The 13860-nt window shown below is 39.6% G+C and overlaps 1 protein-coding gene across 1 annotated transcript; it reads right to left on the reverse strand.

The window, feature by feature from the left end:
- Positions 1 to 626: 626 nt before the first annotated feature.
- On the reverse strand, positions 627 to 8711 carry trib2 (tribbles pseudokinase 2). Its single transcript, XM_028439907.1, has 3 exons — positions 7429 to 8711; positions 4122 to 4414; positions 627 to 2226 (listed from the first exon to the last, which is right to left on the reverse strand). The coding sequence occupies exons 1-3, from the start codon at positions 7696 to 7698 to the stop codon at positions 1752 to 1754; spliced, it is 1038 nt and encodes a 345-aa protein (XP_028295708.1). The 5' UTR covers positions 7699 to 8711; the 3' UTR covers positions 627 to 1751.
- Between the last annotated feature and the right edge of the window lie 5149 nt (positions 8712 to 13860).

Below are 13860 nucleotides of genomic sequence, written 5' to 3' on the forward strand. Positions count from 1 at the left end.
GCAGATATCCCACCATGCACCACCCCTCCATGAAAGGACTAAACATAAGCACCAAATCAGCACCAACTTAAATAAAAAGGTAGCTCAGTCTACAAAAAAAGAAAAAAACAAAAAAAAAAAAAGTTGAAAGCTAAAGTTTTCTTTCAGTCAAAAAAAAAAAAAAAAAAAAAAGCAACTCAGAAAGTAGCAAAGTGAAAAAAAAAAACATGGTACTTTTCCATTTCTTTAAAAAAAACAAACAACAAAACTAAACAAAAAACACAAGCACCCATCTACCCCTCCTTTCAAAGCCCTCCCCCACCTCCCCACCCAGGCTAGGTAGGCTATAGCATTCATAGAGCACATGCCACGGACTAGTTTTTTTTTTTTTTATTATTTCAACACAAATTTTGTAACATCGAGATACGACGAAACGTGTCCACGGTATCCATTTTCGAGCATGTTCGATTCACAGAACCTACGCAAGCAGTAGAAAAATCAACGATGAGGTTCTGGAGTGAGCATGTCATAGCAATACTAAAAATCACTGAGCATCTCGTATCAAGTGTTTTTCCAAAAAAAAGAATTGAGGGGGAGACTGGGAGGCGTGGGCCGTCGGGGCACAGAGGAATACTGGCACAGAAAACCTTGTACGTTCTCAAACTTCAGACGAGACATTTTTTCTCCTCAATGCCTGTCCTGTGTCAAGATATTGCCTTCAATATACAAGAAAAAAGGAATCTCTGGATAAAGAAAAAACCCTGCAATGTAGTTTTAAATATATATTTTTTTTAATATTTATTCATATATTTCATATATAGCAGTTACACTTTAAATAAATGTTAATGTGAATTTAAATAAAAAGGAAGCTAATTTTAAGGTGGAATTGTCCATTCACCTATCACATTAAGTGCACGATGCTGTTTTGGGAGAATTTACCCGAGTAAATGGTTTTAAGATTGAGTCCAGGGAGTGACACCAAAGCAGCAGTAACAAAAGAATGAAAAAAATAATAAAGCAGAACTAGCAAAAGAAACAAAACAATTCATCACGTTGCAGAACAAATAAAAAGCCATTAAAAGCATAAATGAAAGGCCATCAGGGAGGTTAGCAAAGTCAGAAAAAGAAACAAATACAGAACATGATAAAACAAAACATTTATGATGATGTGGAAGGGAAAGAAATAGCTTGAGCTGCTTCTTCTGTTTACATGATCCCAGGTAAGGGTTGAACACCTTTTTCTAGATTACCAACAGAACCAGGGGTTGTTTTTCCTCGGTCTGGGAACTGCCTTTTTTATGTAGAAAACAAAAAGAATTTGGGTGAAAAGCTGCTTTTGTTGGAGTTTTTCAGATGGTTTCAACTTCCTCTCCTTGGCGTCTTGTCAGTTCATGTCCCTTCATGCTTTCTATAGTGTCAAAAAAAATGGTGAATGTGTCTACTTCCATAAGCACCACATTAATCCAAACACATCCCAAACAAAAAAAACTCAAAACAAAAACAAAACGTTTGCTACATTAGTTGCAACTTGCATGTCTGACAGCAGCATCCCAACCAGGGGTGCCAAAGGCCGGGTGACGTGTAGATGTCGTTCGTCTTGCCAGGCTCAAGGCTTTCCATGAGATAGTGGAAAAGGAAAAGAGATGGAAACACCTTGGTTACGGGTGACAGATTCATCTACTTATGTCTAAACTACTGTTTTTGGCTCTGCTGTTGCCGTGGCGAGCCGACCGTGTGGGGTGGAGTCATCTGGTTTTGTGCTTGGCGTTTGCTCAGCTGAAGAACTGCTCCAGCTCCTCCTCCATGTTCACCTCAGGCACCATCTGCTCCTGCTCTTTCTCTACCCGGCCGTGCGATGCAGCGCCCCCCAGTGCACCGGAGGACGCGAACCACGGGTGCTCCAGGATCTCCCGAGAGGTGAGGCGCTCCCCCGGCTCACGGCGGAGAATGGAGCGGATCAGGCACTTGGCCTTGGGGGTAAGCGTCTCGGGGATGTTGAAGTGGCCCCTGCGGATTTTGCTGAACAGGGAGCCAGGCTCTACGTCGTGGAATGGATAGCGCCCGACCAGGATGGTGTAAAGCATGACGCCCAGGCTCCAGACGTCGGCTGCTTTGCCCGAGTAGCTGCCGTTAGCATTGAGGATCTCAGGACTAACATAGGCCGGGCAGCCATGTTTGTCTGATAGGGAATCATCATGACCAGCGAGAATGTAGGTGTCCTCTAGACTCTCCAGCTTTACAAGGCTTCTGCAGAAATGAACAAAAGCACATCGAATGCTTAACATTTATATGAAAAAAGCAAAATATTGGAGTATTTTTATGAGATTATTGTCTGAAATGTTTAAGATTGCTACATAGTATCAAAAGAAGTAAAACAGGCCTTAGAACCAATCTCTCAAACAATACATCATGAAACTGATCTCAAATTCTGAAAATTTTCAAATAATATTAACCCCATATTTTTCTTTTATATCTCAATATTTTCAAGCTATATCACGATACAAGATAAATATCTCGATATTTTGCCCTTGCCTTGAGATGATGCATACAATCGAGCCTGAATGGCAAAACTCATTTTATATATATATATATATATAGATGTTTTCTCTGTGACGATGTATTTGCTGCTTGTCCTTTTATTATCGAGTTTTGAAACACAGATATACATTCTAGTGCTGGGCAATATGGACCATAACTCATATCTCAATATTTTTTCTCAAAATAGCGATATACGACAAATCTTGATCATTTTAATTTAAATAGAGTCTTACTACAAAGACAATTTTGGGTTCAATTGATTGATGCAAAATGCACGTGTGAGTGAGTTCTGTAGTGGGGCTTGTTTAGGGGAAGGTCTGGGTTGGGACGCACTCAGGAATGTATGTAACTGTGCTTTTCATGCTTTCCTGAGAAGTAGCAAAAGCAGCGACTCCTAAAACGTGTATTTTGATACAAAAAAGGCTATAAAATATATATATCGATCCTGTAATTTTCTATATTTTCAAAATAAAAAACTACATATATCTTGAATCTTGATATATCTCCCAGCTCTAATATGTTCGATTGGATCATAAACAAAACAACAGTAGCTTTAAGTAAAATAAATAGAAAATAGATGTATAATGAACTATATTGACAAACGATGTCACATGTGATATCAGTTAAGTAAATAACTACTCATCAATGGAATTCATTTGTAACGCTATGCATGAACCTGAAGAAAGTCAGTAAACACTGACTGCTTTTTTGTCACATGCCAACAATTGCAAAACAAATACAAGTAGAAGAAGAAGCTCATTCTTTTCCATTGACCACCACATAAACATAAACAGGTAACAGTGTATCTGCAGCTCTCTTCACTAGACGCTCTAAAAGGTGTAAGATGAGTCCTGAGAACCAATGAGAGCCAGTGTGGTCCGTCCTGCCCCGTACCTCGTAAAATTCATTTGACATCTATCCTGTAATGTAGGGTGGGGGGTGGGGGGTGGGGCTCAGCATTAAAGCTTTTCAGGTCTCATGTGACATTCAATGATATTGGATCCGAGCTAATTATGCGAGGCAGCTCAACTTCTCTTTTCCACACTACGAGCCAGAGTGTGACATCATGCTTTCAGGCAGGAGGCACTAACTACAGTGGAGTGGGTTTCTCTGCCACACATGGATAACAGGGAAAATAATAGACTTCAAGATGCTTTTACGACCAAAAGTGGAAGAAAACAAGAGTATTTAAAGGATTTGATTGTAGAACAATTATGCTTCCACCAATTCAAAAACAGCACCAAGGTTGCTTTAGCAACAGAAGCCAGGAATTTTAGATTGTAATTTTAAAATCTACCACCAGGTGTCAGTACACTTGTACAGTTGTAATGTGGTTGGATTTCTATCCTGGGCAATGCAGCTTTATATCTATTCCACATGTTTTAAGTTAAAAAGGCAGAATTAGTTTAAACGCTGGTATAAATCTGTCCAAAATGAATATTTTGAAATGGCTGTTTTATTCATATGTTCTTGCATGACACTGTATAAGATAGAAGCAGAGCTACAGTGTGCTATATGACCTAAAAAGTGTTGTATGCATACCGCCAAAGGGAAACGTATTAACCAATAACAGCAAGTATGACATCAGCATATTTTTTCTATACCTGTCCTCATTTTTGAAGACAAACTTCCTCAGTTTGAGATCGCGGAGAACCAGTCCGTTGTCGTGACAATGTGCCACGGACGAGGCTATCTGATAGAAGAGTCTGGCGGCGTCGTCCTCTCGCAACTTCTTGCAGGTTCGAACAAAAGAGTGCATGTCACCATAGCTTCTCTCAAAGAACACGTAGGCTCGCGTCTCCCCGAGCAAAATCTCCAGGATTTGGTTAATGTGCTGGTGCTGGCCTAGAGCGAAGTACGCAGCCAGTGACTCCTGGTACCGGCCAATGTCGAAAACCTGCAATCACATGCACAGGAAAATAAACCTCAGTGCAAACAGCCTCATACAGTTTTTTTTGGGAGTGTCAACAGCTTTAAATCTAGGGCCAGGCGATATGGACCAAAACTCATATCTCGATATTTCGTCTCAAAATGGCGATATACGATATATCGATCATTTTAATTCAGATTAAGTCAGACCAGAGAGACAATTCAGGTTTAAATGTGCTGATGCAAAATGCCACATAGGCACATTTATGAACAGACAGTTGCACAAAATGTGTTGAAAAGTAGTACAAGCAGTGACTCCCACAACAAGTATTTTGATACAAAATAAGCTATGAAAAATTAGAGCAGAAATTCAAGATATATCAAGTTTTCTGTTTTGGGGATATAAAAAATTACAATATCGCCTAAATCGATTGACTGTATATATATTTATTTTGTAGCTTATTTTGTTTTAAAATACTTGTTTCAGAAACTTTCACTACAGCATGACAGCATGACAAGCACAGTTTATAGATTTCTAACCCAGTTCTTCCCCTAAACAAGCCACACTACAGAACTCACGCACACTTGCTGTCCCTTAGAGGAGAAAAAGACTAAAGTGGCACATATTGTGCAAGGGTTTGTTAGTAAATTGTCTGTCTGGCTAGATTTCATTGGAAATAAATTTATCAAAACTTAAATTGTAAATCGCCATTTTAGGAAAAAGTATTGATATGAATTTCAGTCCACATCACCCAGCCCGATGTAATATATATAAGACAATATTGTCATTTTCTATAGCGCCAAAATAGAAAACTCGATATATCTTGAATCTCTATATCGTTCAGCCCTAGTGAGTAAACAAACTATAAATAACTAATATCAATCTATAATTTCTAAAAACAGGAGAATAAGTTTGATGGGAGGCAAAGTGAAAGCATCAGTGAATAGTGGCTTTGTAATGTGGCTCAGGGGTTGCCGTTTCGCCTGTTTCCATAGTAACCTCCAATTGACTTCCAGTAAAAGCCATCTCGGTAAGATGGCTCTACTGGTTACCATTTAAAAATGCCTTACAGATACTGCTAACCTTAAAGTGGGGTTTATTCACTATTTTAGGGACCACCAATAGACTTTGGTCACACAGTCGGTCGTTCATAGGCTGAGACAAAAGTCATTCATTTATTATTATAATTGCTTTGAGAAAACCTTTTAAATCCAGAAGGAAGGGCTTTAACTTTGTCCTCCCATAGGACCCAAGGGTGAATGTAACTATTTTCTTAACTCATCAATCGACTTAAGTCCAGTTGAAGCTGGAATGCACCTCCACGACAATCCCATGGGCCTTATAATCATTAATACACCAAAGTCAATAGAGGCTATAAATGGGGTGAAGTGAGGAAAGCCCTGCAGCTTAAACAGCAGTGCATTATTCTTATGGATAGAGAAGTCAATGCTGAACTTGTAACTGTCACTGGAAATGAACTAAAGTATTCTGTACAAAAGATAAATTAGCTGACTCATTAGACGCCCACTATTTATTCATGGGTGAAATAACACCAGCACAGCCGTGTACTCTAAACTTAGGGAGAAGCTTGGGTGGGCGAGAATAGCACACAGAGAGAGAGAGAGACAGAGAAGAACTGTGCATGTGGTTACTCACTTCTTTGTCAACGTTACATCATGCAATCCAAACCATGAAGCTCATCCCATTCACTTTTTCCATTAGGCTGCAGTGCACACTACAGACAGCTCTCCATTTACAACTCATGCAATTATTAGAAGGTTGAGGAGATGGTAGGCTGGCAGCAAAGGTAGTGGACAGTACAGCAGTGGCTGTTTTATATTCAACAATGACAACTATCATAATTTTAATAATTAAACAATAAGATAATTACAGAAAGTATGGCCAATACTTGAGGAATTGCATGCATATTTATGGAGAGTTTTTAGTTTATTGTCTACAAACTATAATGGGGGTGGGGAGGGTGGAGGTTAATGTATCCAACAATAAATGGGTTTTTATTATGCATTTGTTTGAATTTTAATTATTGTATTTCTTGACCATTAAAAATCAAATTTGAAACAAAAAAAAAAAAAACTATAGTCTGGGGCACTATTTGACAAATCATGAAGAAAATAAATAAAATTCCACTATCTAAAACACCATATGCCTCTGGAAAGCTAAATAGCTGAATCATGATTAGTAATTTCAAAAACTAAATTTTGCACAGGATTAGTAAATTGGGGCTTGAAGCAGGAGTTATATATATATATACACACACACACACACACACTGGGGGGGGTCCCGATCCGATATTGATATGGGTCCGATATCAGCCAGAAAACGAATATCAGATCTTATCAGACTGCATCTAAAACCTCCAATATAATATATATTGGGTTTTTTTTTCCTCAATATCTTCTGTTTTATTTTTTGATTTATTGTATTCAATCACAGAATAATCTTATTCTAAAAGGTTAATTATATGTAATCCATTGGTTTATAATAAATGGGTCTGTTTTTATAATAATCAAGCCTTTACTAACATTCCACACTGCAAAATAAGTAATAAAAGTATGTATGATTAGTGCTGATATCGTATCGGGTCGATATCGGTATCAACCAATACTCAAGGCTGCAATATCGGTGTTGTATCGGAAGTGAAAAAGTTGTATCGGGAAATTCCTATTATATATAAAACATGCTGGTATCTTCCTTTGGAGGTATTGCATCATCATGGGGTTTGTTGATCACGATCATAGCAAATTAACTAGAGCTGGGTATCGATTCCAAAAAAAATTTACCCAGCCTTAACAATGTGGAGCTATTCTAGGAATATACAGTCTGTAGATTTTACCGAGAAAACGGTGCAATACTAGACTCATTGATGGACCGGCTTTGACCCGCGGGCCGCATGTTTCACACCTTTGTGACTTCCATTCATTAAGATCTCACGCATGATTTGAATCAAAGAGGAGATTTCTGATCTCATTTCTGGTGGCCAATGCATTTCTAAGCTGGTACATGATGATACTGATACTGACCTTACAGACGAGCTCGTCCCCGCTGTGCAAGTGCGCGGCTCTAAAAACGTGGTCCCCCTCCAGCGGCTCCAACAAAAGGTAGTCCCCGATGCGGGAGATACAGTGCGAGGTGTCCGGGGTCTCCGGGGGACTGGGCGAGCCGAGGTTGGGACTGAAACTGTGATTCGACTCAGTAGTCCTTAAACAAGACAACTCCTCGAAATCGTGCGATTTGTGCCGTGATCTCCCATAACGTGAAATGTTAATTGGATTTGACCTCTGTATGTTCATGAGTGCGAAAACTCCACAAAAGTCAAGGATCTTCCTCCTCGATGAGAGCACCAACAAGTCAGTGCAGTTATCCGTTCAATGTGGTTGAACTTGAATCAAGTACTTTTAATTGATAATTAAAAAAAGAAAGAAAAGCTTATGTGCAGCTGCAGAGTTCTTCTGGTTATCAACAGGATTTTACGCAGCTAAACCGCTCATCTTCTCTTGACTTACACTGAGGATGGATAAATTATAATTTAGTTGAATAAAAATATTTTGCACAAAGATGCTGTAAATTCTTAATTGCCAGAAGAAGAAGAAGAAGAGAAAAAAAAAAACAGGCAATGAAAACTACAACAAAGGCTGCCACAAAGTTAGCTTTAACAATGAATGAAGCATTGAACCCGCAGCTCGTTGGGTTAGCTTATTTCGCCGGTATGGCACGTTTCATAAAACGGAAACAAATGTTGGAAGAACTTCCTGGCACCGATACGATACAACGCACAAGCTAATGATATATAGCGACTTTTCCCGTCAAAACGGAACAACGACGATTGAATTCGGGCAAAATTAAAACGTCAAATGGGGCTAGCAGGTGCAGAGCTAACTGGTTAGCTTCCGTGGCTAACTAGTACAGGTCAGTGCACGGCCTTGTTCCCAGGGATCACATCCATGCGCGGTGAGTGTCATCCAGTGTCGAAGGAGGGAAGCCCATCCGGGAAACACCGCTGCAGCTCTTTGTGTGCGAGGAGTCCACGTCCTTCTCTTAAAGTGTCGTCCTGTGTGACGGGAGGAAGGAAAAGGGACGGCCGGCTGACTCTCCCAGGCCAATCCCTGGATTCAGCAGGACATCCTCTCTCCCGTGGTGCCGCTGTGCTTCTTACGTGGCTGGGAATCTAGTCCATTCAAACGCGGAGGGGGCAGAGCAACCGAACTGCACACACTGCACACACACACTGCGCCTGTACGGAGCAAAGTGAGCACTGCCTGCTGAAGGAGGGGGAGGGGGAGGGGGTGCACGCGCGCACACACACACGCTGATACACGGGGGAAACACGCACGAGAGCCGCGTACAACCACGCCCCCTTGACGTCAGCCACACGTCCGGCCCCTGTTGGCTTGAACGGAGGCTCGCTATTCTCTATGTTGCCAGATTGGGCGGCCTCCCGCCTGATTCAAGAGGTAAAATCTAGATTGTGTAATGGTGGGACAACATGCAAAGTTATCCACGATATACGATACTTTACAGTATTGAAAAGAATAGAATAGAATAAACATGTATTGATCCTCATAGGGGAAATTAATACGTTAAATCAACACCATAGAAAAGCAAAAGTAAACAGCAAGAACAAAAATAAATACCGACACAGGATAATAGTTCAAATATACAACTATGGGACAGACATACATTAGAAAAAGATACATGTAAATACAATTTAAAACAAAAATAAAACAACAATGGCAAAAAAAACAAACAAAACACAACAATATGCAAATGCCAATAGTGCAACAGAAAATATTTAACAGTTTACAAATCAACAAGAACATTAAAATCAGTAGTGAAATCATTTGAAATCAGCAGTAGAAGCTTTAAATCAACAATAATATGATTAAAATCTCCTCAGTCGCAGAAGTGAAAAAGAGTGTCTTTAATTTGGATTTTAAAATGTTGACATTGGATGCTGACTTCAGCTTTGCTGTCAGTTTCAACAAAATTGTACTCTAAAAATACAGCGGTCCTTGTCCCCAAGAAAAATATAGTTTTTTGTGTAAAAAAAATAAAACAAACCCCAAAAAAAACAAACAGTACTGATGTCAATTGAAAGAAAAAAATTGGTAGGGCTTAAATTATTTTGAAAATACAGCATGACCTTGATTGGCTTGGGCCTGGAAATGGTATAAAAGAAGTTTTGACAACTAGCCCAGTGTATTCAGTTATTGCAAATGACTAAGTAATCTACACCATCATGAGCCCAAGCAGCAAAGCACATCATTCATTCTCTAATCTAACATGACGATTTTTTTTTTTGTTGTTGTTGTAGTGACAGAACAATGGCTCAGTAATTCTTGAAAGGTATTGACTTTTGCAAGCATGTGCAAATTCAAAGAGGTGAGTGATTCTGATGTTTCAAAGGGTGGGGAGTGTAAACACATAAAAGCCCCATGGAACTTAATGACAACAAAAAGAAAACTGAGTCAGGTTGTGTGTACAAATGGAGTGCATTACCTGTCATGTTGGAGAAAACATAAAGCTGTCTTTACACAGAAGGAGCCACATTGACCTAAATAGAAAAAACATTTAATTCTTTGTGAAATGCTTCTTACTTGGAGTTTTTTGATTGCAGATTTGTTTTCTTCTTTTTCTTGTCTTCTTTTGTTCTTTACCGACGGCAAAAACAACTCAATATCTCGCCTGCTGCTTTGAATATCGAGCAATTTTTATCCCATTTTCTTACTCACTTCAGTAGACCTTGCACTACTGTCTCACACAACTATCCATTTTTATTGGGATTTGTTTGTGTTATTATAATAAAACGGGGAAAAAACATGCAATGAGATTTATTTATGTCGATTGAAAGTGGTGCAGTGTGAGTGCTTAGTGCAATATCAGCAGTTACATTATTCAGAGGATAAGGATCATCCTTGAGACAGAAATTGCTTACGTGCACGTTTCAAATGCGAAGAGGATATATTCAATGGAATGATTATAATTTGGTAGAGAAATTGGAGAGTGAATCACTCAATAGATTCTGATGCATCTCTCATAACAGATTGTTTTCTAGATACAAATAATGTACGACAAAAAAAAAAAAAAAGTACATAGGTTGATTATTCATAAGCAGAAGGTGGGACTGCTGTGGAGGTGACTCACGGATTCCATGTGGAAATCCCGACGGTGGGAGGAATGCTTGCAGCTGGACACAAGACACTGACAAAAGTGTTTGATTGAACCTATTCTCCCTCTTTCCAGCACCGGCAGCAATGCCCGCAATCACCTCCTAAAACATGCAATATTCTATATCTTCGCTTCCTGCCTGAATAAGCCCCCGCAACATGGAAATTCATTTTTCACACAAAGGCCTCTCATTTCTGAAATGGTGGTTCACAGTTGCAGAATGCGGCTGCACCCACAGGCTCTAGTGGAGTATGTGGATGTATGCTTCTTCGTTTTTTGCAACTCGGTTATAATCTCCAGCGAGCCACCCACTTTGTTCTGTTTCAACAGTAGGACATTCTTCACTCTACAATAGCTTTACTTTTTGCATCATCTTTTCAGCTGACACAATATGAACCTTCTCGTGAGCGATGAAAGCATTGCGGGCGTTTCAGAAATGGAAAAAAAAACACCTGTGATACATTCATATGATGCCACTGCAAATCTGCATGACAACTCTCACTCGAAAACACATTCTGACAAGCCTTAAAAACAACATGTATGAATAAATCAGAATGAAACGCCACAGATTGCCTTTGCCCCATTTCCTGATACTCTGTGTGACTCACTCACATTGGAGAGCAGCACTCGAGAAAATCCATCCCGCCTCATCAGCTCTCTAGACACGTCTGCATGGCAAAGAGTAACGGCGGGCTGCCCTGAGAGCGCCTTCCAGCAAGACACTCTGCTGTGTGTACACCATTGAAACATGATGAGTCCTGGACGACCACAGAGGTCAATGAGGATGGCTGAGCATCTCCCCGTAGACATGTTACTCACCAACTTCTTAATGGGCTGAGCTGCAGAAACAGATCTAAGGTCACTACTACCTCCAAGGCTTACAGAATATTAGTAAAAAAAAAAGGCATAGTTCCAACAAAGGATTAATTTCACTGATTGTTTCCCATAATGAGCAACCATTAAATGGAATTACCCAAATGCATCATCAAACCATATTGCGGAGAACAATGTGTTCTTTTATCGTTAGAAAGTTGCCAATTTCCCCCCCAGAATCACATGACAACCATGCCAGCTAAGTCAGTATGACACCAGCAGGAATCAGAGCTGTCACATCCACACCCTGTGGGCAACTTCCACTGTGAAATTCAATCATGCTGGAGACGACGAATGCAGAGCCATTTGAGAAATAAGATCATTCCGTGAGAGGATATGGAGAAAGAAGAATGGAGATGTAAAAAACACAAATATAAACAAAAAATGATGGCATAATTTTTATTGTACCTAAAATTTTAAATATGTTGCATTCATAATTATGATGAAATTGTAATTGAGATCAGATAATTGACTTTGTAATTGTAATTGCCAGGAAAATTCTATAAAATTTGTCATTTATAATTTACCGCAAAACTGGGGAACGATGTTACATTTCTATGTACAGTTCTACACATATTCAATTCAATTATATAGCGCAAAATACAACAAAGTATTTCTCAAAGCGCTTAACAATATAAAATTCATAGCAAGAAAGAAAAAACCCAACAAGATCCACATGAACAAGCATTTAGCGACAGTGGGAAGAAAAAACTCCCGTATTTTTTGTTTCTATATAACAGGAAGAAATCTCCGGCAGAACCAGGTTCAGAGGTGACAGTCATCTGCCTCAACTGGTTGGGGTTAGTGAACAGAAGGACGATCAGAACAGGATAGAGAGATAGACCATCAGAGTGTCCCAGACTAGTTAAGCCTTGAACCATCGACCAGGAACTACCAGCTCCAGCATCAAGACACCTGAAACAGAATTAGAGTGGAGGGTGAGGAGAAGGCACAGACTGCAGGGAAAACATGATACACTTTGACACACACGTTCCTAGTGGTTAGGTTAATATTAATTGTAAACATCTTGCGGCCTCCACCATGCTCTGAAATACTACCACTACAGACAAGGTTTTGTCTTGTACTGGGCGCACTCAGCGATCATTACAGAGGGGACCTTGTTCGCTTTAAATATGTTGGTTTTGAATGTAACACTAACATTCTCTTGCAATGGTCTGAGGTGTTGACCATTTACGTGTGATGGTCTGTGATTGTGACCAAAACAACGAGACTATGTCCGTTTTAGGTTATTGCTATTGTACGATATACGCTTTAGCAAATAAGTAGGTTTTGAATTTAGCCTTAAAGGTGGAGAGAGTAGCAGCCTCCCGTACTAAGACTGGGAGCTGGTTCCAAAGGTGAGGAGCCTGGTAGCTGAAAGCTCTGCCTCCTGTTCTACTTCTGGACACTTTAGGCACTTCAAGAAGACCAGCAGACTGAGAGCGGAGTGTTCTCCCCGAACAAGAGGGCACTAACAGGTCTCTAAGATATACAAGAGCTAGATCATGTAGAACTTTGTAGGCTAATAGGAGGATTTTAAACTCCATTCTAGATTTTATAGGAAGCCAATGAAGGGAAGCCAATACTGGAGAAATATGCTCTCTCTTGTTTGTACCAGTTAGTAATCTGGCTGCAGCATTATGAATAAACTGTATACTTTTTAGTGAGTTACTAGGACATCCTGACAGTAGGGAATTACAATGATCTAATCTAGATGTAACAAATGCATGGATTAGTTTTTCAGCATCACTTTGGGCCAAGATATTCCTGATTTTAGAGATATTATGAAAGTGGAAGAAGGCTGTCCTTATGATTTGTTTAATTTGAGAGTTAAAGGATAAGTCACTAAAAAATAACGCCTAAGTTTCTTACTGTGGTGCTGGGTAACAGAGTAATGGCGTCCAGAGACACTGTTTGCTCTGATAATTTATCTCTGAAGTGTTTTGGACCAAATAAAATCACTTTGATTTTATCCTGGTTAAGAAGGAGAAAGTTACGGCTCATCCAGGATGGGATATCTTTAAGACAAGCCTAGAGTATTAATAACTGATGAGTTTCATCTGATTTCATTGACAAATGGAACGGTGTATCATCTGCATAGCAATGGAAATTTATATTATGTTCTCTGATAATGTTACCTAGTGAAAGCATATATAATGTCAAGAGTATTGGTCCCAAAACTAAATCTTGGGGAACTCCATGGTTTACTCTGGCGTGGGCTGAGGAGAGATTTTTAACCTGAAAAAAGTGAGTTCTGTCTGAGATAGGTAGGATTTAAACCAACCCAGCACTGTTTCTTTAATCCCAATAATGCTTTCCAGTCTCTGCAGCATTAGATGATGATCCACTGGCCTATAATTGGACAAGTAACTCGGATCAAGGGAAGGTTTTTAAAGGAGAGGTTTTATTACAGC

This window comes from Gouania willdenowi, chromosome 24 (genome assembly GCF_900634775.1).
Source record: "Gouania willdenowi chromosome 24, fGouWil2.1, whole genome shotgun sequence".
Classification (NCBI taxonomy): Eukaryota; Metazoa; Chordata; class Actinopteri; order Blenniiformes; family Gobiesocidae; genus Gouania; species Gouania willdenowi.

Coding starts and splice junctions, on each gene's coding strand:
- trib2 (XM_028439907.1), bottom strand. CDS start 7,698: ATGAACATACAGAGGTCAAATCCAATTAACATTTCACGTTATGGGAGA. Junction 4,415..7,428: donor GGGACGAGCTCGTCTGTAAG/GTCAGTATCAGT, acceptor ATGTGATTGCAG/GTTTTCGACATTGGCCGGTA. Junction 2,227..4,121: donor GTCTTCAAAAATGAGGACAG/GTATAGAAAAAA, acceptor TCATTTCTGCAG/AAGCCTTGTAAAGCTGGAGA.